The sequence below is a fragment of the Lonchura striata genome, chromosome 15 (assembly GCF_046129695.1).
Source record: "Lonchura striata isolate bLonStr1 chromosome 15, bLonStr1.mat, whole genome shotgun sequence".
NCBI lineage: Eukaryota > Metazoa > Chordata > Aves > Passeriformes > Estrildidae > Lonchura > Lonchura striata.
This window is the reverse complement of record NC_134617.1, coordinates 1088756-1110842: the sequence shown is the minus strand read 5'-3', so window position 1 is coordinate 1110842 and position 22087 is coordinate 1088756. Positions and strand designations below refer to the sequence as shown.

General features: G+C 50.0%; 1 protein-coding gene across 1 annotated transcript; it reads right to left on the bottom strand.

The window, feature by feature from the left end:
• Positions 1–8329: 8329 nt before the first annotated feature.
• On the bottom strand, positions 8330–21927 carry SPRY4 (sprouty RTK signaling antagonist 4). Its single transcript, XM_021541255.3, has 2 exons — positions 21783–21927; positions 8330–12637 (listed from the first exon to the last, which is right to left on the bottom strand). Exon 2 carries the CDS (start codon positions 12588–12590, stop codon positions 11697–11699), a length of 894 nt encoding a protein of 297 aa, XP_021396930.1. The 5' UTR covers positions 12591–12637; positions 21783–21927; the 3' UTR covers positions 8330–11696.
• Between the last annotated feature and the right edge of the window lie 160 nt (positions 21928–22087).

Genomic DNA, 22087 nt, shown 5'->3' with positions numbered 1-22087 from the left:
ACAGAAATCCCAGACTCCCGGCTGGGCGAGCATCCACGGCTGTGGCACTGCCCAGGCTGGCTGCTGGGGCTGCCTCTGCAGTCACAGGTACCACTGGGGAGCTCGGCAGTGCACGCAGGAGGAAAAGAGACCTTGAGGAAGTTGTTCCCCTTGTGTCAGGAATGATTGAGTCAATCTGGGCAGAAAATCCAGCCCCAGGCCCTCATCTCCTAGAGGCACTGTCCTGTCCTTGGTGCATCTTGGTGCCCAGGAGATGCTCTGCTCCTTCTGCAGCCATTTGCCGTGGTACAAAATAGCTGTAAACCCCTGCTTTGGTGCCGCTCTCTCTCTTTTGTAGTTCAGAATCCTTTTTAGTTGGTGTTTTCAGCCTTGTTGGCAGCAGGGTCCCTGCCTGTCCCCCAGCCCGGGGCAGCTCAGGCAGGGAGATGTTATTGGTGCTGAAAGGGGCTGCTGAGATGTGTCCTGTAGTCAGTGCAAACATCAAATTATAACACTCCCTGTTGGCATTTTGGGGGTTTTAACTCTCTTTTTCCTTCCAAATGTTGTAATTTTGGGGGTAGCCTTTTTGTTGTAGCATATTCATTACTATGATAATTTCATTTCCAGTGCTCGTGGTGCACAAACCAGGGAATCCAGGGGGAGCAGGAGCAGTGTTCTCAGAGCTGACAGATGGGATCGTGTGCGCTGAGCAGAAATGGCAGCAGAGGTGTTGCTGGGCACTCATGGAATTCCTCCAGGCTGAGGAAGCTCCTGCTCTGCTCTGTCCTTCCTTAATGCTTGACAAACCACTCAACCAAGCAGTGCCTGGTGGCATTCCCTCAGGAAAAGGGCAAGGAAGGAGCTTTGACAGTAAAGGGTGACATTTCGTCTCCCCAGAGCTTTAGGGGGTGTTTGTCACATCAAGGTGCTGGGTAGAGTTCTGAGCTGCCCTTCCAAGGGTATTGGTGTTTAGTTTAGTATCAAACACCGTTTTAGAGCACAGAATCCCAGAGAGCTGCTTTGTGTTGAACAGACCTTAAAGATCACCCAGTGCCACCCCTGCCATGGCAGGGACACCTCCCACTGTCCCAGGCTGCTCCAAGCCCTGTCCAAACCTGGCCCTGGACACTCTCAGGGATCCAGGGGCAGCCCCAGCTGCTCTGGGCAGCCTGTGCCAGGGCTGCCCACCCTCCCAGGGAAGGATTTTTATTTATTACCCTACAATCCTGTTGGTGTTTTTATCTGCACACATGGAGTTGGTACTGCAAGTCCCTGCACGTGCCCGTGTGTAGCCGGTGCTTTACTTGCAGCTTGGGTGAGCTGCTCAGGGCTGGCCCTGCTTGGACTGAGCCTGGGTGGCTTCTCTTGAAGCCCTCTGAGATCCTGTTGTTTGAGGTTTTCACATGAAAAAAATCCCTCAAACCTCTGTGTTCCTGGCTCCAGTTTGTGCATTCCAGTTTTAGCTGGGATGCACGGGCTGAGCCTGCGTCCCTCAGGGCACAGCAGGGCTTGCACAGGCTCTGTCTCACCAGGAGCTGATGGCCTCTCCTCCCAGAGCACCTGGGGGTGGGACTGGCCCTGCTGCAAACCTGGAGGGAAACCCGGGCTCTGAAGTGATCACAGCTCGGGGCTGCTGCAGAGTCATGGGGAGAGGTTGGGTTGGGTTGGGAGGGAGCTCAGAGCTTGCCCAGTGCCACCCTGTGCCATGGACAGGGACACCTTCGCTGGGTGCTGGTGTCATGCAGTGGTTGGTGTGTCCTGGCAGCCTTGGGTGCAGCAGAACAGACGTGCTGGGAGAGCTCCAAAGCACCAAGATAAAAAGGAATTAAGATTTAAGAGAAAAAAAAATCCTCATTTGCTGAAGGGCCAAACGAAGGAAGATGGGGAGAAGTTGTTTGTTAATAACAAAGAATGAGCTTTTACAAAGACCTCGTGTCCAAAGCTCTTTAACTTTTCCTGGCATTTCCCATCCATTCCATTGTTAAGCCCTTTGCTGTCGGAAAGCAGCGCCGGGCCAGGGCGCTCGATGATCTCATCCCCAAGGCTTCTGCACTCGCCTCTGTTTACCCATCCCACAGCATTTGCTCCTCAGATTTGGTTTCCTACTTTGAAGGAAAAAAATAAGAAGGAAAAAGGGGAAAAAAAAAATCTTTCATTTGTGCAGTGTTTCTCCCCGCCCCCGGCGCTGGGCTCCGAGGAAAATAGCACCTTGGTGGTTTTCAGGGAGAGGATGGACCACAGCACATTCCCACAATTTATAAGAGGAGACAGGAAGGCCTCAGTGACTCATAAACACTAACAGATTCTGTGTGTGAGCTTCTCTTTGTTGTTTGTTATCCTTAATTTCATGGTTTTCCTTCTTTTGAGGGTGTTTGTGTATTTTAGACGATGCCATCATTTTGTCAGGACACTTTGTGTGTGGTTCCCACACAGGAGCAATGTTGTCTGCCTGATGGCTGGGCTCACAAAAATGAGACAGCAGCCAGTGGAAACGCTGGAGGGTTCTGTTTGGTGCCACATCCTGACACGAGGACCCTGGGACAGTGAGGCTGGGCAGGAGGGACCCTTCCCTGGCGTGTGCCAGCTGCTGCTCTGCGTGGAGAGCGTCAGGACCTCCTGCCTGGGAGCAGCTCCGAGGGCTGTGCTCAAAGCTCCCCAGTCCAGTGACCCTAAATCTGTCCCTCGAGTGACACTGGGAGGGTCAGGCTGGCATGGCCAGTGTGACCTGGGCAGTGACCTGCCCTTCTGAGGGTGGCTGTGCCCCAGCCACGACTCTCCGAGAGTTGGGTGCATCTCTGTGTGCAGGCTGTTCCAGCAGTTTTTCCTGGTTTTAGTTAAAAACAATAATTTGTCAGAGGGCTGGGATGAGTTTCCTTGAGCAAGGAGGTCTTTAGCTCTTTGTGTGGACGTTGGCTTCATCTTGCCTTTGTTTACCCCTTGCCATCCCACCAAAACCTCCCCTCTTGTGTGGCAGAGGGCACAAGCTGGCACCCACTCTTTGCCTCAGAGCTGGAGATGGTTAAATCCTGCTGGGAAGCCAACGTGTTGTAAGGCACCTAGAAACCCCTCAGACAAGGCAGTTCATTCATGTAAGGTATTTTTAATTAGTCATGGAATGGTTTGGCTTGGAAGGGACCTTCAAGATCACCCATTTCCAGCACCCCTGCCATGGGCAGGGACACTTCCACTGTCCCAGGCTGCTCCAAGCCCTGTCCAGCCTGGGCTTTCAGTTTAGTTAAGCCATGTAACATCAGCTGTCGGGATTGCTGAGCACTGATGGTTGGGAGTGCCAGGATATTGTAGTTTTGCAGCCCTGCACGGGGATCTCCAAACCCTCTTCCTTCTCCCCTCTGCATCTGGGGGCAATACCAGTGCAGCTGTTTAAATATGGTCAAAAATTCAGGAGCACAAGTAAGCACTAAACTTTCCCAAGGTGGCTGAGTAATCGTGTTTGCTTTAGCATTTTAGTCCCCCAATTACCCAAGCCAAGGATATTGCCTCTTTAAACAGAGTTCAAAAAGCCCAAGAATTTTTTATAAATAGCTCACATCCTCTTGATAACAACCCGGCTGCTATTTATTGCCCACTTCCCCTCAGACAGACAGGTCAGAGGACTGAAAATCGCACTTCCCATGGAATCCAGAGGAACTGGGGTTTTCAGGTTCCTACAATTGTTTGTCATTCTGGGTTTCCTTTGCAGTTTGCAGCGTTCAGCCAGGCTGACCCTGCAGAGGAGGGATCGTTGGGATGTATTGCTGCCTCCCTGGAGCCCTGAGCCCCATTTTCTGCTCCCATCTTTGGGACCAGCAGAAAATCCCTTTGCTTTCCAGCGGCACAGGGTCCCTCCGAGCCATTTTTTTTTTAACTCCACACTTCATTGAATCCTCTCTGGTCTTCTTTTACACTCCCACCTTCCCGTTCAGTCCAAAGCTGTGTGGCCAGAGCTGTCTCCTGCTGAGATCAGGTGGGAGCTGCTTGCTGATGCTTCCCTGCCTCTGTGGAGAGCGAGCTGCAGGCACAGGGGCACCGTGGCTGCAGAGGCTCCTCAGGAGCTGGGATTTCTCCTGTCCATAACTCATGTGAACCCAATCCCACTGAAGCACCAGTCCTGTGCTTCTGTCACTGTGAAATCACAGAATCACACAGGATGGCTTGGGTTGGAAAGGACTTTAAAGACCATCTCATTCTAGTCCCCAGTACAGCTGGAGGTTTCTTAGCAGTGGATAGGCACCCATGTAAAGAAAACATACATTTAGTTGTAGTCCTAAGGATAATTTACAGGAATATCAGGAGAGCTGGTTTGTGCCAGCCTTGAAGCTATTCGTCATGGGGCTGCTGCTGAGGAAAACAGAACTGTAACCCCTCATCCTCAGACATGAAAGACGATGAAAAATTTGCTTTGGTGGGGCTCTAGATGTGCTAGATCATAGACCCTGTATGCTGGAAAGGAGGATCTGTGCTGATGGCTCACCCTCTCCATGAAAAGCAATTAAACACTGTCACAACGAGGATGGAGTTTGAATTAATTAATTCTTTAGCATCTCTTTGGACACAGTGACTTCCCTGAAGGGATGGTGTGAACCATTTCCTTGCCAGCTCAGAGCAGGGCATTTCTGGGTGGAGGGTTTTGCTGCTCCACACGTGGCTGAAGGCTCCAGTGCCATACCTGGAGCAGAGGGATGTGCTGCAGAATGTCCCAGTTTTGTGCTCTGAGAATATTGTGTTTCTGATTAGGAGCACTGGGTTACATAATGGCATCATAATCACAAACATACCTGCTCTGAGCAGAACGGGGCTGGATGATTTATTCATAAGAGTTTCTTCATGCAGAAACTTCTATTTATTCCCTGTTGTAAGGGCAGGAAAATGTCAATGGAAGCTGCAGTGGTGTGGTGCTAATGGGAAGTACGTGCTTCAGTCTTCCCTCTCTTCAGGAATACTGAAGAGTAAATTTTTTAGGGTTTTTATGGAGAAATTCCTGTGTCTTTGTGCTTGGGAGCACAGGCCTTGCTTGGTTTTACAGAACCCAGCTAGCCTGGGAGGGAGCAGGAGGTGCTTTCCCTGCCCAGTCCCTGGCTGGTGTGGGCAAGAGCCTGGCAGAGTGATCAGAAACCTTAAACTTGAAATCCTGGCTGGCTCTTGGCTCTTTTCTGGGTTTAACAGGCTGTGGCGGGGTGGAACTCTGCTCCTGAGCCCTCATCTGCTGCTGGGGGGCTGCTGAGCCCACGTGAAATAAATGCAGGTGTTTACACCAGGGAGACACAAAGGTTTCTATTATTTATTTTTATAAACACCTCTTGAGTCTCTCCTCCAGTCACATTTTTGGCTGATGTTTCTCAACTTGCTGGTTGTTTTTCACTTGCCATTTACTTATTTTCTGCAGCAGCAGCAGAAGCCTTGTTGTGTCCTAGCTGGTCATCAGGGCTGGCTGTCCAGGGCTGTGATGGGCTCTGGTGGCCTGGGCATGGTCAGAAACTTCTGTGAAGCCTCTTCACCCCTGTTGTGCCTCAAAACCTGGTGTCCAGCTTGGACCCTGGGGTCTGTTTGGGGTGGCTCTGCCTCAAAGCCTGTGGAGGCTGTGTGGGTGCGAGAGGAGGGCTGAGACCCTGCTGAAAGGCTTTGCCTTCACCTCTGTAGCCAGTTCCTCCTTCTCCTGGAAAGGGAAGCTTGCCCTGTGTGGGAACCCCCTCTGAGGACATCCCTGAAGTTTTATGGTGCTCAGCAGGGGCTGAGCCCAGGGATTCAGAGCTCCCACAGGAGGTTATTGTGGGGAGGAAGTAAAACAAAGTGCAAAGGCAATTTATCTCTGTCCTGGCCATTTGCCTGCCACTCGAAGCGGGGCCGAACTTCATCCCTGGCTGCTGTGTGCTGGCGTGGAGCCCTGTGAGGGGGCAGCTCTGCGGCTGGCTAGGAATGGGGCTCGGCCTCCATCGCCCCATTCACACCGCGAGAGAAATCATTTATTCCTGGCAGAAGGTGGGACCTGGGGGTGCTGTCTGTGCAGCCCCCTGGCCTTTGCATGCTCACCCAGAGTCAGAACGCTGCAGTGACCGTGTGGCAGCGGCGGTGGGAGCTGCGCCGACGGTTGCACTGATGGTTGCGCCGATGGTTGCACCAACTGTTGCACCGGTGTGCTGTGTCTCACAGAGCTGGGCTGCTGTTTTCCCACGTTTCTCCCCCGCCCCAGAGCTGTGTTTTTGTGACTTTGCATGCCCCGTGTTCCCGTGCCGTGAGCCGCTGTCGTGGCGAGGCTCGGCCGCCGCCTTCCGCAGATCGCGTCGGGTCCCACCAATGCTGGAGAAGGCACCTGGGACTGCCTTGTCTTCATGCAGAAAAGCCAATTCTTTATTCACATAACTCCTTTTAGGCAGTTTTCACAGGCCTCGTGTGCACCACCAGTTGGCTAATAGTTTTCTTACTTCATTTATTAGTCAGAAGGTGATTTCTGTGTACATACATTTAAGTTTTTACATCCTTTCTTTATGGCTTCCCACGGGACAAGATTTATTGTTTAAATAGGTGCCCCTGTTTTTCTCCCCAAGGAATATGCTGTTGAGTTCACAAAATTTTCATACCCAAGATTGTTTAATATGGGAACTTGCAAGTTATCTGAAATTAGAAGAAGTGACAGACTAGCAGAGTAGGGCCTGGTTTCATAAAGCCTTTTATTACATCTTTTACCTGTCTGCAACACTTGCACCTTTGGGAAAAGCTCATCATGCTTATTAAGTAGATATTTTAGAAAAATAGTCCTAAAAGTAATTAAAAATTAGGTTTTTATCTCATTTTGTAGCATCTCAGAATGGTTTGGGTTGAAAGGGATCAAGGGATGCAACCTGCTTGATCTGGTCACTTATTCCTGTAAGTTCATAGTTTCTGTTAGTTTCAGCCCATTCTCTCAGAATTAATACATTGATTTAGGGTATTTTTAGGGTGCTTTGATTCACTAGAAATTCCCTTTCAGGTCTGCCAGCCAAGAGCTGGGCTTGCTCTAGGACTGGGAAGTCTGTTGTGCTCTTAGCTCTGTGCATCTCTTCACCGTTCCATAGCCTGTGCTTTTGGAATTGGAGCAGGTTTCCTTTGAGAGCCAGTAACTGAAAATGATGTAAAAAAGGATTAAAAAAAAGCTGATAATTCTAGTAGATTTAAAAAAATATTGCTTTAACATCTACTGCTCAAATCAAGCAGAGTGCTCTGGTTCTCTTCCAGCAGAGAGACATGAGCGTCGTGTTGGTATTTTTAAAGCTTTATGTGCAAGACATCAGTTGGTGTTGCCAAACTCTGATTTAAATTTATACATCCTGGCTCAGCCTGTTTGTTAAAAAAAAAAAAAAAAGAAAAACCACCCCCAGCACAACAAATTCAGTATCTTTTCCTTATTGCAATTTTTTTGGCATCAGATGATGTGATGTGCACAGTGTAGTTGTTGTCTCTTTATCTGATCCATTGACTAATTCAACATTATTGTTTCAATAATATTATTTCAGGCCAGGTAACATACTCGTGTTACCTCTGTGATGACACAAAACATGGCACAGCTTCCAGTGAGTCACAGCTCCACAGTGTGTGCAAATAAATAACAGGAATGGTGAAAAATAACCCGGATCCTGTATTTTTAGCAGTCCAGCGTGATGCTGGTGACACATGAGGAGCTGGGGGCAGGAAGGGTGGTGGGTGCTGGTGGGTGGGAGCTCCAGGATGTGGCTCAGGGGCTGTGCAGGGTGAGCAGAGGCCCGGGGAGTTGATTCTTGGCAACTTCTTGTCCTTTTCCAAGGAGGTGGGAGAGTTCTGGCTGTGCCCATGGGACCTTGGGGTGGGCTGGAGGATGCTCTGTGCCCACCACGGCCCTGGTGGGGCTGTCGTGGTGTGGGCAGCACTGCTCTGCCCCTGGAAAGGAGAAGCAGGAGAGCTGGAAGTGGGTGTGAAAAGCTGAGGGAGGCTCTGTGGGATGGGCTGGCACAACCCCTCTGTGTGCTGGGGCTGCTGATTTTGGGTTGGCTCTCTTTGCCCCCATCCCCTGGCACACTGAGGGCTCCTGGAAGGGGCAGCCTGGCTCCCAGGCTGGCATTTTTCAGCGGTGCAGGGAAGGAGAGGATTGCTCCTACAAGTCCACAGAGCAGGCTGGTACTCCTCACTGAGGTGCTGGCTCTTCCCACTCAGGGGATCTGAGGGTAATTAATTGCTGATGTGCCAGGCTGGGGGGCAGAGCAATGCCAGCATCACCCTGAGTTCCTTGGCAGGGCTGGAGAGCATCAAATAACCAATTCTGGGCTACTCTCTGCTTGTATTTTTAGAGTAATTGCTATAAACATTCTTGGGATTTTTTTTTTTTAAAGAACCACGACAGCCATTTATATATTTAACAATATATATTTATATATATATATAATTTCTAGATCAGTACATTCATCAGTACTTGTTTTTCTTCACAAACAGAAGAACTCTTACAATAGTAGACTTTCTAAAATAAATACTATTAAAATAGAACTTCAAAATAAATATTCTATACAAAGAAAAACCTTCTGTGGTAACTTTTCAGGGTGTACATGTGAGGGGGGTGGTAAGAGGAGGTGGGGAAATATTTCTCAGGGTGTCTGAGCATGGGAGGAGAAGGGAATACCCAGTGCTGGGAAGGTGAGGGCTCATCAGGGTGGCAAAGGCAGTGCCCAGGGAGCACCAAATGTGGGCTGGCACCTGCGGGCACGGGGCTGTGGCGAGGGGGTGTTTGTCTGCTGGGGCCACTCTGCTGCTGCTGGGATTGAGGTGTGGCATTGCCAGCACCCTCAGGTCCCCCCTCCTTGCTGCCTGGGCTGCTCTGTGAGGACAGGGGCGAACTGAGCCTGCTGCTGCAATTAGCAGAGCTGCAGCAATCAGCAGTGCAGGTGCCCTGCCATCCTCCTCCTCCTCCAGAGCAGGGCACCTGGCCCAGGGGCAGCTGCCCTGCCCCACGCAGCGCCCTGGCTGCAGCGCTCTGTGCTCGTTAGCAGCTGTCCCTTCGTTAGCAGGGCTCTGACCCTGGCAGGGTGGAGGCTGTGACACGGTGACCGTGCCCCTGGTACAGCTCTGGGGTGGCAGGAGAGCCGAGTACCTTCAGAGGGAGCGGGGGGATGGAATTGTTGGCTGGGGAAGAGCGGGAATAGCGATGCTGCTGACGGGAGCTGTTCCCCCTGGCACAGCCCCTGGCACAGCCCCTGGCACAGCCCTGCCCTGTGGGCCCTGCCCCAGCTCCAGGCTCCTTCCTGCCATGCCTGGGGCTGGGAGGGCTGGAGCAGAGCCCAGCGGCCGTGCTGGAGCCCAGGGGAGGAGGGAGGGTCACTCTGCTACACTGCCCACTGCTCGGACACAGCCACGACGCTCGGCAGGCTCAGCACGGCGTGCAGGCTTCCAGGGCTTAGGTATCCAAACAAACCAACAGAGAAATAGTTTACAGCTATGTACAGTGACAGGGAACCCGGCTGGGGGTGCTGGGGGTGGGTACATGAGTGCAGGTTGGCACGGTGGCCACCATTCCAGCAGTGCCTTTGCTCACAGGACCATGCAGCCAGGCCACGGGCTCTGCCAGAGCAGGTTTTCAGCACAGATTCCCCAGGAACAGCCAGGGACAGAGGGTCAGAAAGGCAAAGCAGCCGTGGCTGGAGGCCCTTTGGACACGTGTGGTCCCAGCAGAGAAGGGCAGCAGGTAAATACCTCTCCTGCTGGCCTTTTCTAGCTTGCTTGTGTCTTAGGAAAATGATTTCTCTTATTAAATACAATATCTTATACATTCAACAGTTCAGCTAGTTTGGGGTTGGTTTTCCTTTTATCTTTTCCCCTCCAATTTGTGCAAGATAATAAATACAGCTCTGGATCCCCACCTGCTTCCTGGTGCCCACATACAGTTAACATGAGGCTACCCTGTAGGAACTGTTATCTGGTAACAGGCATTACATCCTTTTCTAATATGATTCAGCATGTACAAGCTAGCAAGTGTTATAAATAGAAAAGTTGGTTGGTTTTATGTTTTTTTTAACTCCCCCATTCAATAAATATCTACAGTTCAATTGAGCTAAACCCCAAGTCATATCCAGCTGAGCTGAATTCTGAAACACAAAGACACCAGAGTCCCATCAGGACGCTGCTGCCAGCCCCTGCCCGTGGCTGCATCACAACCAGGCCAAGGGGATTCCTGGAAATGCTACATGAGCTCTGCCTATTGCTTATCTAATTAGAGATGACATTTCACTGTCACTGTTGTGCATTTACTGAGGACATCTCCTCTAATTAAAAATACCAAGAGAGACTGGGTCAGTTTTCTGCATGCAACAAGTACCTACCTACTCGTTAGAGTGTTGCATGTTTGGACCAAGATTCTTGTTTAGCACCTTGTAGTTGTCAAGAGAGAGGGGTCACAGCACCCTTGGGGAAGGCAGAACCAGCCTCAGGATGAGGGCACGGACAGAGCCAATATTTGCATGCTGAAAACCACGGGCCCATTTGTTAACAACACTCTCCTCCTTCCCCTGGCTTTCCCTAGTGTGTGTTAACACGAAAATAAACACTAAAAGCATTCTTTACATTTAAAAAGACACTTTTGTACAGAAGAGGCAAAAGTCAAACAGCAGCAATAGGGGTGGGGGAATGTGCTGTACTTCAAGCAAATGCCATTCACCCCCAAGACAAAAACAAATCTTAATATCTAATGAGCAAAGAAGAGCTTGTTCCAGGAGGGGAGGTACTGGATTGAGATCCCTAGAAAAATACATCTATGTGCATCGTACACTTAGGTTTGTGTGACTTCTTACCAGAGCTTAAGAGGTTTAGAGAACAAACCCCACCCGACTTTGCTTTGTGGCTTGAGTCACCTCCCCTTTGCTCCAGCACCAGGAGCGAGCTGGGCCTGGGGGAAACGGGACTGGCCACCTTCCTCCTGGAGAGGGAAAATTCATATTCCATCCAGTGAAACCTTATGCCACGGATCAGCTTACAGGCAGGAGGACCTGGTGTTGATACAACTGCCTGAACACATCCTGCTGCAATTCCTCCTGGGAGGAGTTGCCCTGCTACCATCTTGCTTTAGAAAGAGGGTCCAAACCAGTGGGACCAGGTGGGATACACCCAAAGGGCAGAAGACCCTTCAACAAATGAAATCTAGTTTCAGTTGTGGTCCACAAATCTTTGAGGGACACAGAAAGCTTTTGAGAAACACGTACTTTGTGTGCAACCAGCCCTTGGAGTGGTGTCTAGGAGGGAGGGAGGGTGCAGGGAGTTCCCCCATCACCTTCAACGGCTGCTGGGAGTGAGCTGGGGTTTGGAAGGAGACAGGAAGCAAGTAGCCTGCCCTGAATCTGAATCCAAAGCAGCTTTTTGCAGCTGGGAATGGGGGATTGGTTGTGAGGCGGTGCCTGCCGAGCGAGCAGTTAATGGTTCCTGTGGTGTGCAGGCCTGGTGAGCAGCCGTCCGTCCAAGCTGGGAGATTTCAGCAGCTGTACTTCACGGTGTACATGGGTTTGCAGCCTTCACTCTGCATTACTAACATTCCTCCTTTGGCCCCATCTATTTAAACTGCGACCAGTTCCAAAAACCCTGAATAACCCAAAGTGCTTCAGTCTGTGGAAATATTTGCTTCTGCTTTCTCCGAAGGCGAGAGGCTGACGCTCTCCTCAGAACACAGGTTGTTAAACAGAGCCAACACCACCCTGCTCTGCGGAGCATCCTCCCAACTCCATCCTCCCAAACTATTAAAAGGGCTTTTCTGCCCCTTTGCTCTCTGGCAACGCCTTGCAAATGACACTGTTTGTGTTTTTGCATCTGCATCCGGGCCGGCTCACCTGGTCGTAGCATCTCTGGGACAGCTTGACGCAGCCGGTGGCCGGCAGGTAGCAGAGCAGGCAGGGCAGCACCAGGGACAGGGCGCTCATGAAGGACCAGCGGGCGCAGCAGTTGGAGTGGGAGCAGGAGCAGGGGTGGTCGGCGCACGTGCCCTCGTCGTCCTCGTTGGTGCAGTGGTAGAAGACGCCCTTGACCAGGCACATGCAGGTGGAGTAGTTGACCAGGTTCTGCGCCGAGCACAGACACTCCTGGTTGCACACCCAGCACGAGGGCAGGGTCCGGGGCAGGGCGCACTCCTTGCACTTGCATTTCCCGCAGGCCTCGCACAGCAGGAAGTGCTTGTCCAGCTCCTGAGACGCGGGGCCCTTCAGGTCCAGGGGTTTGCAGTTGATGGCCTTGGGCTGGATGCGAACGGCGCGGGGGGACGACTGCTCCGCCACGGGCACCGGGGCCATGTGGTCCAGGAGCCTTTGGTCTGAGGATGTGCTGCTGCTGCTGCTGATGGAGCTGGGCCGCCCGCTGAAGGAGATCCAGGGGTGGGTGACATCCTGCTCGCAGCGCTGCGGGTGCTGCCCGGTCGAGCCCGGCTCGCGGGGGGCTCGGGGACGCTTCTGGGCCGGCGGCTGGGAGGCGCTGGGGTTGTCGGTGTAGTCGTTCTCCATGTGGGTGGTCTTCATCTGGTCGATGGGCAGGATGGTCAGCGGGTGCTGCAGCCGCCCGTAGGGGATCCAACTGTCCAGCAAGGGCTGCACCATGGCAGAGTTGGGGACGACGGTGATGTTGTGGGGAATCCGGGGCTCCATTGAGAAATCAGGCTGACTGCTGGGGGGGAAATCTGTGCTCAAGTGTCCTGGGAGGAGGGAAGGAGAAAGAAAAGGGATGGGGGAGATGGAGAGAGAGCACATTGTTATTGTGGTATCCTGCAATCCCAGCCCAAGAGGGCTCCTTGCTGAGGCTGGTTGTTGTGCTGAAGGTTTTGTAAGGTAAACTTGTGTCTGAGAAGGCAGAGCACCAGGTACAAAGTGCCTCACTCCTCCTTTGCTACCGTGTCCCTCTCCCTGACCTGGCCATCTATAGCTCTTCCAGCCCCGGGAGGGCTGTGGTCACTCCAGGCTCCTGAAGAGCTCACTCATGGTTTTACAGAGGGAAAGCAAATCTGGGGGCTACTGGTGTACATTTACATGTGGTTTTGTCAGCAAATTTCCTGAAATGATTTCTCTAAACTTTGGAGGCTTTCCCCAGTTGACCCTGATCCCTAAAAAACTTGATGCAGGATTGTGGCTTGTGGAAGCATTGGCCTGGTACAAGGATGCTTTTGAGCATGGGGCTGAGCACCTGTCCTTGCTAAGCAAGGATCTGCCAGTGGGAGGATGGATTGATTTTGGTGAGGAAGTGTCTCCTCTCCATCAGGAGCCGCTGGTTCCAGAGGCTCCTTCATCCCTCCCAGGGGAGGTGGAAGTGCTTGCTCAGCACCTTGTCTGGAGGCAAACCAGGGTGGGAGCCAAGGGTGCAGCTCCCAGGAGAGCACCCACACGGCTCAGGCCGGATCCATCACCTCACACAGGTAATGAGATACTCGTGCAGCCCACTAAGTGCACTAATATTCAGCTGAAGTGCTGTTTACCAGCCGCCCTGGCTGAGCCGTCAGCGCCGCAGTTTCTAATTTCATTGAAAGAGTGCAATTTATCCTGGAGTCAGTCCAAAGATTCAGCAGTGGCGTAGGACAAGAAACCACAGGAAGTAACTAAACTTAAATCAAAGAACGGAAACGACTCAGTTCAAATTTAGAAAGTGCACATTGTTTTCTAGTAGATGTGCCATTTCCTCACGGGGTGACCTTTATTCATAAATAATATAATGCTGGAGATCAGTAGAAAGAAGGGGTGAGTAAAGCTTCGGTCGCAGGAGGGGAAAAGCTGCTGGTATCAAGAAAAAGGAAGTAGTGAACAGCTTAAGGCATTGCCAGTTGTTTGTGTTCAACAAATAAATTAACCTTTTCCAACAGCGTGAAAGATTTGGTCTTGGCAGCGCTGGTTTAACAGCTGGGCTCGATGATCCTAAAGGTCTTTTCCAACCTAAATGATTCTGTGATTCTATGACTTTCAGTGTCACAGCAGTGGGAAAAAGGAAAAAACTGCATCCAGCTACAACCAAATCATGCACAAGAAGTGTGTGTGTAAATGTGTTTACACTCCTGCGAGAGCACATCTCCCCAAAAACGAACACGACAGAAATCGGAGCAAGACCTGATTCCGCATTCTCGGAAGAAGAAAGGGAAGCCCATTTTTACCCCCTGAAAAACGCCCCCAGAGTCCACTCTTGTGTTTGTAAATCGTTGCTCTGATGGATCATTGGCATTTGGGGCTGGAGAAGCGCCAGTCCTCCCGGGATCAGTGGGAGGGGAGCGGGCTGAGGCCGCAGCGGCCGCGCGTGGGCAGGACGGCACGCGCCGGGCCCCTGCGTGCCCTGCACCACGGCAAGAACTGCTTTATTAGCAGTAATGATCATTAGTGTCATGCAGCCCTTATGCTGCTTCTCTTCCCCAGTTAAAATTCTCTGCCGGGTCTTAGCCATTCATTTGGATTTTTTATCATTTCATTATTCATAGCTCATTGACATCCTGACTGGAGGAACAAGAGGGTTTATAAAGCATCTCTTGCTAGTTACTGTATGTAAAAAACAAAGAGAAGCAATGATTCTGACAACTATGGTGTGTGCAGAGGGAAAAGAGCTTGATTTTCTTTTGTGCATCAGCATCCAGTGTCATGATATAAAAAGTATTTGCTGCAAGTCAGAGTTTAGCAAAATCATCAGTTCTGTATCGGCTGCGTGTTACATTTGCAGGGAGACTTTGATTCCACTGGGTTTTTTTGGTTTTTTTTCTAAAGGAGAGAGATGCAGCTGTTTTGGTTGCCAAGAGTAAGTGCAGCAGAGCTGATCTTAGATGGAAGGTAGCTGAGGAAATGGTGGCAGCGCTGCAGGGCATTGCAGCTCCTCCTCGCCCTGCCAGCCCTGCCTTCGTGGCCCCTCCAGGGCTCTCTGCTCACTCCCACTTGTTACCAGCTCTTGGGAATCTGCTTTGTTCACCAGATTGCCACTGGATCCATGGAGAACCATTTGTTTCAAGGTCTGCCTTGTGTGGCAGCACGTGTGTGGAGCAGAGCTGCCCAGCCCGGGCGGTGAGCTGGGGCTGCCTGTCCCCAGGGTGGCACCTCTGCCTGCCCAGGGTGGCACACCGAGGGCGTTCTGCATCGCTGGTGGCACTGTGGGAGCCCCTGGAGATGCCATCAACTCTGCTGTGCTCCAGGGCCAGTGGTGCCATCACACAGGAATGGTGTCACCAGATTAGTTTGGGAAGGATTAGAGCCAGGCCACTCCTCAAACATCCCCGTGCACAGACGGGGCCTCGTGCAGGCAGATGTTAAAGATGGCTTATCTGAGATAGTGCTAATCAAGATTTCAGTTAATTACCACAGAAAGGAGAGGGACCCTGGACTAAACACCACACGTCAGGAGAGTTAAGGATAGAAGTTTTTCATCCTCTTTTTTCACTGTAGTACAGTTTCAAATTGTCTTTTTAATAGATAAAGTATTTCTGCAGCACAAGGGGAAGGGAAGCCTGACATGGTGAACTCAAAGACCCTGCAGATATCTGGGCACAGGATCCACTTGGATAAAGCCTGTGGAGGGAAAACAGCCAAACAAGACCCAGCTCTTCCCATTCCCAGACCCCTGCTCTGGCCATGATGTCTTTATCACCTTTAAACCACCACAGATGTCCACCCCGATAGGTTTTGGTGCTTGGACACGTGGTCCTTCACTTTCTGCCCTGCCCTCTCCGTCCTGAGCAGAGGGTTTCTGCAGTTAACTGCTCTCCCCTTTCATGCTGCTCTTGGCAGACCAATTGCTGATATTTCTGGAATTTTCCAAGGACCATGACTCGGTTGCTGCTGCTGGCCTTGTCACCAGAAGTCGCAGCAGCGCAGCGAGATCGCTGGTGACAGATCCGGGTCAAACGCCTCGAGCGCTGCACTCGGAGCGAGCTGGGTGCTGCTCGTCCTGCCAGGAGCCTCCTCTCCCCTGGGCACTGCCAGGTGACAGCCAGGGCAGAGCTCCAGGCTGTGTCTGGCTCTGGGCACCTTCCCCTCAGCTGCTGGTGCTCCGTGTGTGTCCCAGGACAGGCGCACTGTGCCCCCCTGCCCTGGCACAGAGCAGTCCAGCCCATCCTGGGTCAGGGCTTTGTGCTGGGCAGAAGGAGATCCTAAGCCAGGCTGGTCCTGTGGAGTGAGACAGGCCTGGATACCTGGTGGGGCCCTGTGACTTCCCTGGATGATCCTCCAGGCACCACTGGACCTTTCCTGGCTGTGTACCCAGAGGCAGGGCAGCCTTTCCTTCACCCCCAAACCACGTGGGGTGTTTGCTCACAAGGATAACACTGCCTTCAGCAGCAACGCTGGTACCTTATAAACTGAATTTATACAGCTTCTCCCAGCCAGATCCCAAATCAAAATGAATGTTTGGGGTAACCCAGCAGAACTTTAGACCTTGAAAGAGGACAAGAGCTGAGGGGTGCAACCTTAGGGATCTTTGCTGTCCACTGCGCTAATCCTGACTGTAAATTGCATTTCAATTGAGGAAAAAAAGCCATATAGCACACAAAATTAGTTAATTCTTGATCACAGGTATTTACAGATGTATTACAGCATTAACACAGGCACAAATTCACTGTTTGCAACTGTACAGATAATTTTCTTAAAGTAGATAACATGAAGGAAAATTCATGACTATTCTTACATAGGGAATTTTTCATTCTTTAGAGGCAAACAATGAGGTTCTTTTCAAGGCAGCAAACTCCCATGTAGAGAAAAAATTCTCTTCCCCCATGACTGTACAATCACTCACCACATACAATTTTCAAGTCAAAATATACTTCCTTCCAAGGGAGTAAAATTGGACTCCAAAGTCAAGTTCATACACGTGTTGCAGTGTTTGTTCCATCTCTTCATCAAGATATGGCCAATTTAAAATTACTGTTGTACTGGGTAATTGCAAGTCCTAAAGTTGTAGGAAACCAACTGTTATTGTAAAGTGTTTTGGTATTATTTCAGACTCAGAAGTTTTGAAGGGTTTTGAAATCAGATGAAATTAAAACAAAAGGCATTTTATGTTTTAGTAGGATTTTGGATTTTCCTACATCATTTTGTCCTTGTAGGCAATTCCATGAGAAAGTCACGTAAACCCTCAGGAAAACTCATTCCCATTAACGTCTTCAGAACAAGTTTTGAAAGAATAAGGGTCTAATATCTTTATTTTCAGAGTGGAGTCGGACAACAAATCTTCCAGTAACTGAAAAACAAAATGGATCTTCACTTAAAAATCAAATGTTCATAACTATCTGAGTCACCCACTGGTTAATAATTTTAACAAGTTCTTTCTCACGTGTTTAACAATATTCTAGATGTTTGTGGTAATAAAAGAATAATAAGAGTAAGGGACTTAAGTCCAGAGGAGGGTCCCATGTGGAAGCAATCCTGGGCAACCCAGCACTGCCACATCCCCAGTGCAGCCAGCAGGAAAATGGGAAAAGCTGCCATGAGCTCCTCCTCTGCAGCCAGAACCAGGCACAAGGTCCCACAGTTCTGCCCAACCCTTTTTGGACATGAGATCTTCCATGGAAATGTCTAAAGGGAATCTCAAATGTCACAGAAAGCCAAAAAGGCCCAGATGTGCTGCTTGGGCTGTGTTTGCTGAGAGACCCCGGGGTGTGCAGGGAAGTGATGCAGCCACCAAACCCTTGTGTCTGTCAGCTGTGTGCTCCAGATCAGGGGCCACTCAGCTCTCTCTAATTAATTCCACCTTAATGACACCTCCTGAGCAGCCTGTCCCTTCTGTTGTGTCTGACAGCACCCACGGCAGGAGGAGCTGCTTGCCTCAGCAAACCAAGATTTCTCCTGGGGTTGCTGGCACTGGATTGTCCCCTCCATGTCCTGTGACATCACTGGACTGTGCCCTGAACATCAGGGAGCTGCTGAACCTGCCAGTGGTGCCGTGCTGCCCTTTGCCAGGGGCTGGTGGCCACCCCCAGGACCATTATATTTATATATCTCATAAATGAAAACGGTTGTAATGGTGCTGGGGGCATGGAGAGCACTGGTGCACAAAAGGCCACCTCCTTATATTAGAGTTGTTAAGGTTGGGAAGGACCTTTAGGATCGTCGAGTCCAACTGTATAGGGAATACAACAAATTTGATGCTTCAACATGAATTTTCAATCACAGGTTTCCAGGAGTTTCCCAACTGTTGAAGCATCACAAGCTGCTGTGAAGAAGGGATGAAGAAATTGCCACGGACTGATGAAAGGCTGAGCCCTGCACTGGGACAGGGTAAGAGCTGAGCTGCTCATCTGGGGATCTGCTTTGGGCCAGACCAGACAACTCTGGATCTTGGCACCTACAGAGGGATCAGCCTTCTCTTGGTCACTGATACTACACCTGGGCTAGATTAAATTTTAGGAAGAAATTGTTTCCTGTGAGAGTGAGCAGCCCTGGCACAGGTGCCCAGAGCAGCCGGGGCTGCCCCTGGATCCCTGGCAGTGCCCAAGGCCAGGCTGGATGGGGCTGGCAGCACCTGGGACAGTGGGAGTGTCCCTGCCATGGCAGGGGTGGAATGGGATGAGCTTTAGGGTCCCTTCCATCCCAAACCAGGCTGTGACTCCATTGCCAATGCAAAAGTTGAATTAGTCTCTGGAGGAGCTGTGACAGTCACTCACTGAGACTGACACAGAGGCAGCAATAGCTGCAGTAAATGCACTGCAGAAATTGGTTTATTTTCTTTGCTGTCTGGGACACATGAATTTCTGAAAATACTGAAATAGTGCAAGGGGAAGAAAACAAGAAAAGCACAGAATATTTAGTCTTAATACAGGAAATGATCATAACTGAAAGCAATACATTGGCAGCAGCATCATGCCAGGGGTGGGCAGAAACATTCCCAGGCCTGTGCAAGGCAGCACAGCTCAGAGTCGATGGCAGCCAGTGCCAAATCTGATCTGTCACCACCGGTCTGTCTCCTCTGGTGGCTTGGTTAAAAAGCAGTTTTTGGTGAAAACACTCCTCTAGAAGGCTGGGCAGAGCTGCACCTGAGCATCGGGCAGGGCAGGGTCCCACCCAGTGATCAATAAAGGATTTGTTCCCCAGGGCCCAGCAGAGGAGCTGGAGGCAAGGGAACAAATCCTGCCCTGCCTTTGCTGGGATTAAGGACATCCTCTTGTCCAGGCCTGCCAGCAGTGACATGGGACACCCTGCTCCTGGTGCAAGCCAAAGGCTTCAATTAAAGCTTTTAATGAGGAAGACTACACTCAGAGGTAGTTAAAGGAGACCTTGCAGCAAGCACATGTTTTTAATGTGGGATTAAGAATAATTCATAAGGTTGGAGTTCATTAAGGCTGAGTTCGGCTGTCTGGATTTTGAGACAAGCCATAAATACTTCGAAAAAAAGGAAAAAAAAAAGCTTTTTTCCTCTAAAGTGTATATTAATATTAACAAAATATTGGCATTCATTCTTTTTGTTCCCCTCCTTAGCAGCCTTATCTAGCTAAGGCCAGCTAGAATCTTCTCTACAAGTAATAAGGTAGGAAAAAAATTAGAAAGCTTATTAGGGAAACCTGCCATTTTCAAAACGAGACACTACATTCTTGCCAGAGCGTGGAAATTCAGGAGCTGGGAAATGAGACCTGTAGACTTCCAAGAAGCTGTCTCTGTCCAGCTAAAGTCTGTTCCTATGGTGCGAGTGAATAAAGCACATTTTGGCCCACTAGCATTCAGATCTCTGGGGACTTGGATTTCTCAGTCAAAGCCTTTTGCTGGACAAAAACATTTATTTTAAGGTCAGAAAACTAAGCTCAGATATGATCTATTAAACTAATGTACTAAATGATAAACTTATTGGAAGGATTGTAGATTTTCTTGAGGAAATACATTGTATTGCATTGAAAAAGGATTAAAAAACCAACACTTGTGCAACTGTTTGCCTATAAAAACACAGTTTTTACTACTGGGCTGAAGCAGGAAAGTTATATAGGAATGTGATGAATGAATTTTTTTCTTTCACGTTTAATTTTATGAAAACTGTCAGAACTGGTAATTAATTATTGCTGTAGTGTTGCAAGGTATGTGAATTTTATTTCATCGATGTCTGAGAACAGATTTTTTTTTTTTTTGGGGGGGGGTAGGAATTGCTTTTTGAGATGTTGCATTCCCCAGTACGATTTGGGAATTAGTCATGATTCCAGGAAAACAGCTTTTGTTTTGCTGTTTCAGGAGGAGAACAAATAATTTCTCCCCTACACATACCTCATGGAGAATTTCAAAAGGGCTGCAGTATTCAGAAATGGTCCTTTTAATTTTATAATCCCAATGTAGAGTCCCTTCCAGCAAGGGAAAACACAGTAGCCCATGGAAAAGGGCACATTTATCAACGAGACATCCCCAGCGGGGTTCCAATAACTGAGAGCAACCCCTCCTCCTGCTATCATTCATTTTTAGATGGACAAGGGGGAAGCCAGGCATCAGGATCATTGTGATTCCGTGCACAAATTGGGGCTTTATTCTTTAACCCAAAATAAAGGCAGAGAGGGGAAGCTTTAATATTGGGAAAGCCGAGTTCCTCTTTAGCTAATTAAACAGCAATTTCTTGCCATACTGTCCCCTTGGCATGGTATGGAGGAAAGGCAGCAGCTGGAGAAGTTTTAAAGAATCTAGAAGGTGCCTTTTCCACTCTGGATAATGCAGGGATGCTTTTCCTTCTCTCCTTCACCCTTTAAAGAAAAACTTGGGGCTACACAGGACTTAAATGAAGAAATCAGACCCTTGGTAACTGGAGGTGAAAGAGGGAAGCCTTTTCCCCCGTGATATTCCTTTGCACTGCCATTTCCAAGGTCTGCATTCTCACTCCTGCTTTCCTCTGAGACCTTTGTGCCTTTTTCATGCCCCTTTCTGCTTTTTCCATTCCCCTCCTGATAATGAATTTTCAGAACATGTCGTCTCTAGGCTTGTCTTTCTCCTGTGACGCCAGGACTGTACCAGAAAATAAAATCCTGGCTTATCTTTGCTACGCAGTTGGTAGGAAGGAGCAGCCAGCACAGGTTTTGCCTCCATACATAAAATATTTTGTATATTAGATGAAGTTATTCCATTTTTATTACTCATCTAGCCTTTAAAATACAGCTTCCATCCAGATTTAAAACAAGTGTACAGCAAGACAAGGAAGAACAGTGATGGAAATAAGGCACCGAAGCAAAAAAAAATGAAAAAAAGGCTTGTATGAAATAAAATGCTGAAGAGCAAAGGTCACGCAGGAAAGGTCTGACACATGAGTGGCTGATTCCCGAAGTGTCCTATTATGGAGACAGCTAAAAACTACTTGACACTCACGAGACAGGGCTTTGGAAAAGAGAGGAAATGCGGATAATCCGTTCCAAAGCAAGAAAGATCCAATTCTGACCTGTCAGCCCAGGTGACCATGTATTTATGCTCCTTTTCGGGGAAGGAAGGAGGGATGGAGGAGAAGACATCCCATCAGCAGAAAAAAAGCCACTTATTCTGCTGGAAACGCCTGCAAACAAGCCCGACCCAAGTGTGCCGAAACCTGCCTGCCATATATGTACAGCAAATGCAGATGTTGATGGGAGAACACAGAAAAGAGGGATAAATCAGAGACGCAGGGACACAAATGGAAATTCTGCAAGAAACAGGATATTTCTCCAGAATGCCGGGTCTCCTCTAGGCTGGGAAGCACCAGGCAGCTCTCCACTGTAGGTAATCATAGCTAATCACTGTTAGAAAAGTCATCGCCAGAAAAATGCTCATGATCAGCGATCTGTAAGGAGCAGCCCAACGCATCTAGAACGAGCGCAGGATTTTCCCTCGGGGAGCAGGCTTGGCTTTTTCTACTTAAAACACTTAACAATTGCTCGCAAGCCCCGATCTCGTACTTACTTTAAATAATCCGGCTAGGACCATGTCTCCACAGGCGAGTTAATCCCAAAGGCGAGGGGCCGGCCCCGGAGGACGCCGGCGAGCGGCGGGAGCGGCGGGCAGGAGCTGCGAGCGCGGCGCTGTCAGCGGCGGCCGCGGCGCTGCGCCCGCCCGCCCGCCTGGGAAAATGGCTATTTTATGAATGGGAGGGCAGCGGCCGCTCCTGCGCGTGCGCCGCCGCCCGACTCTATGAATGGGTGGGCACCGCGGCGGCACCGCGCATGCTCCGCTGCCTTTTATGAATGGGGGCTGGAGGGGAGCGCGGA

Excerpts from the sequence above, each read along its gene's own strand:
- SPRY4 (XM_021541255.3), bottom strand. The coding sequence starts at position 12,590 with ATGGAGCCCCGGATTCCCCACAACATCACCGTCGTCCCCAACTCTGCC.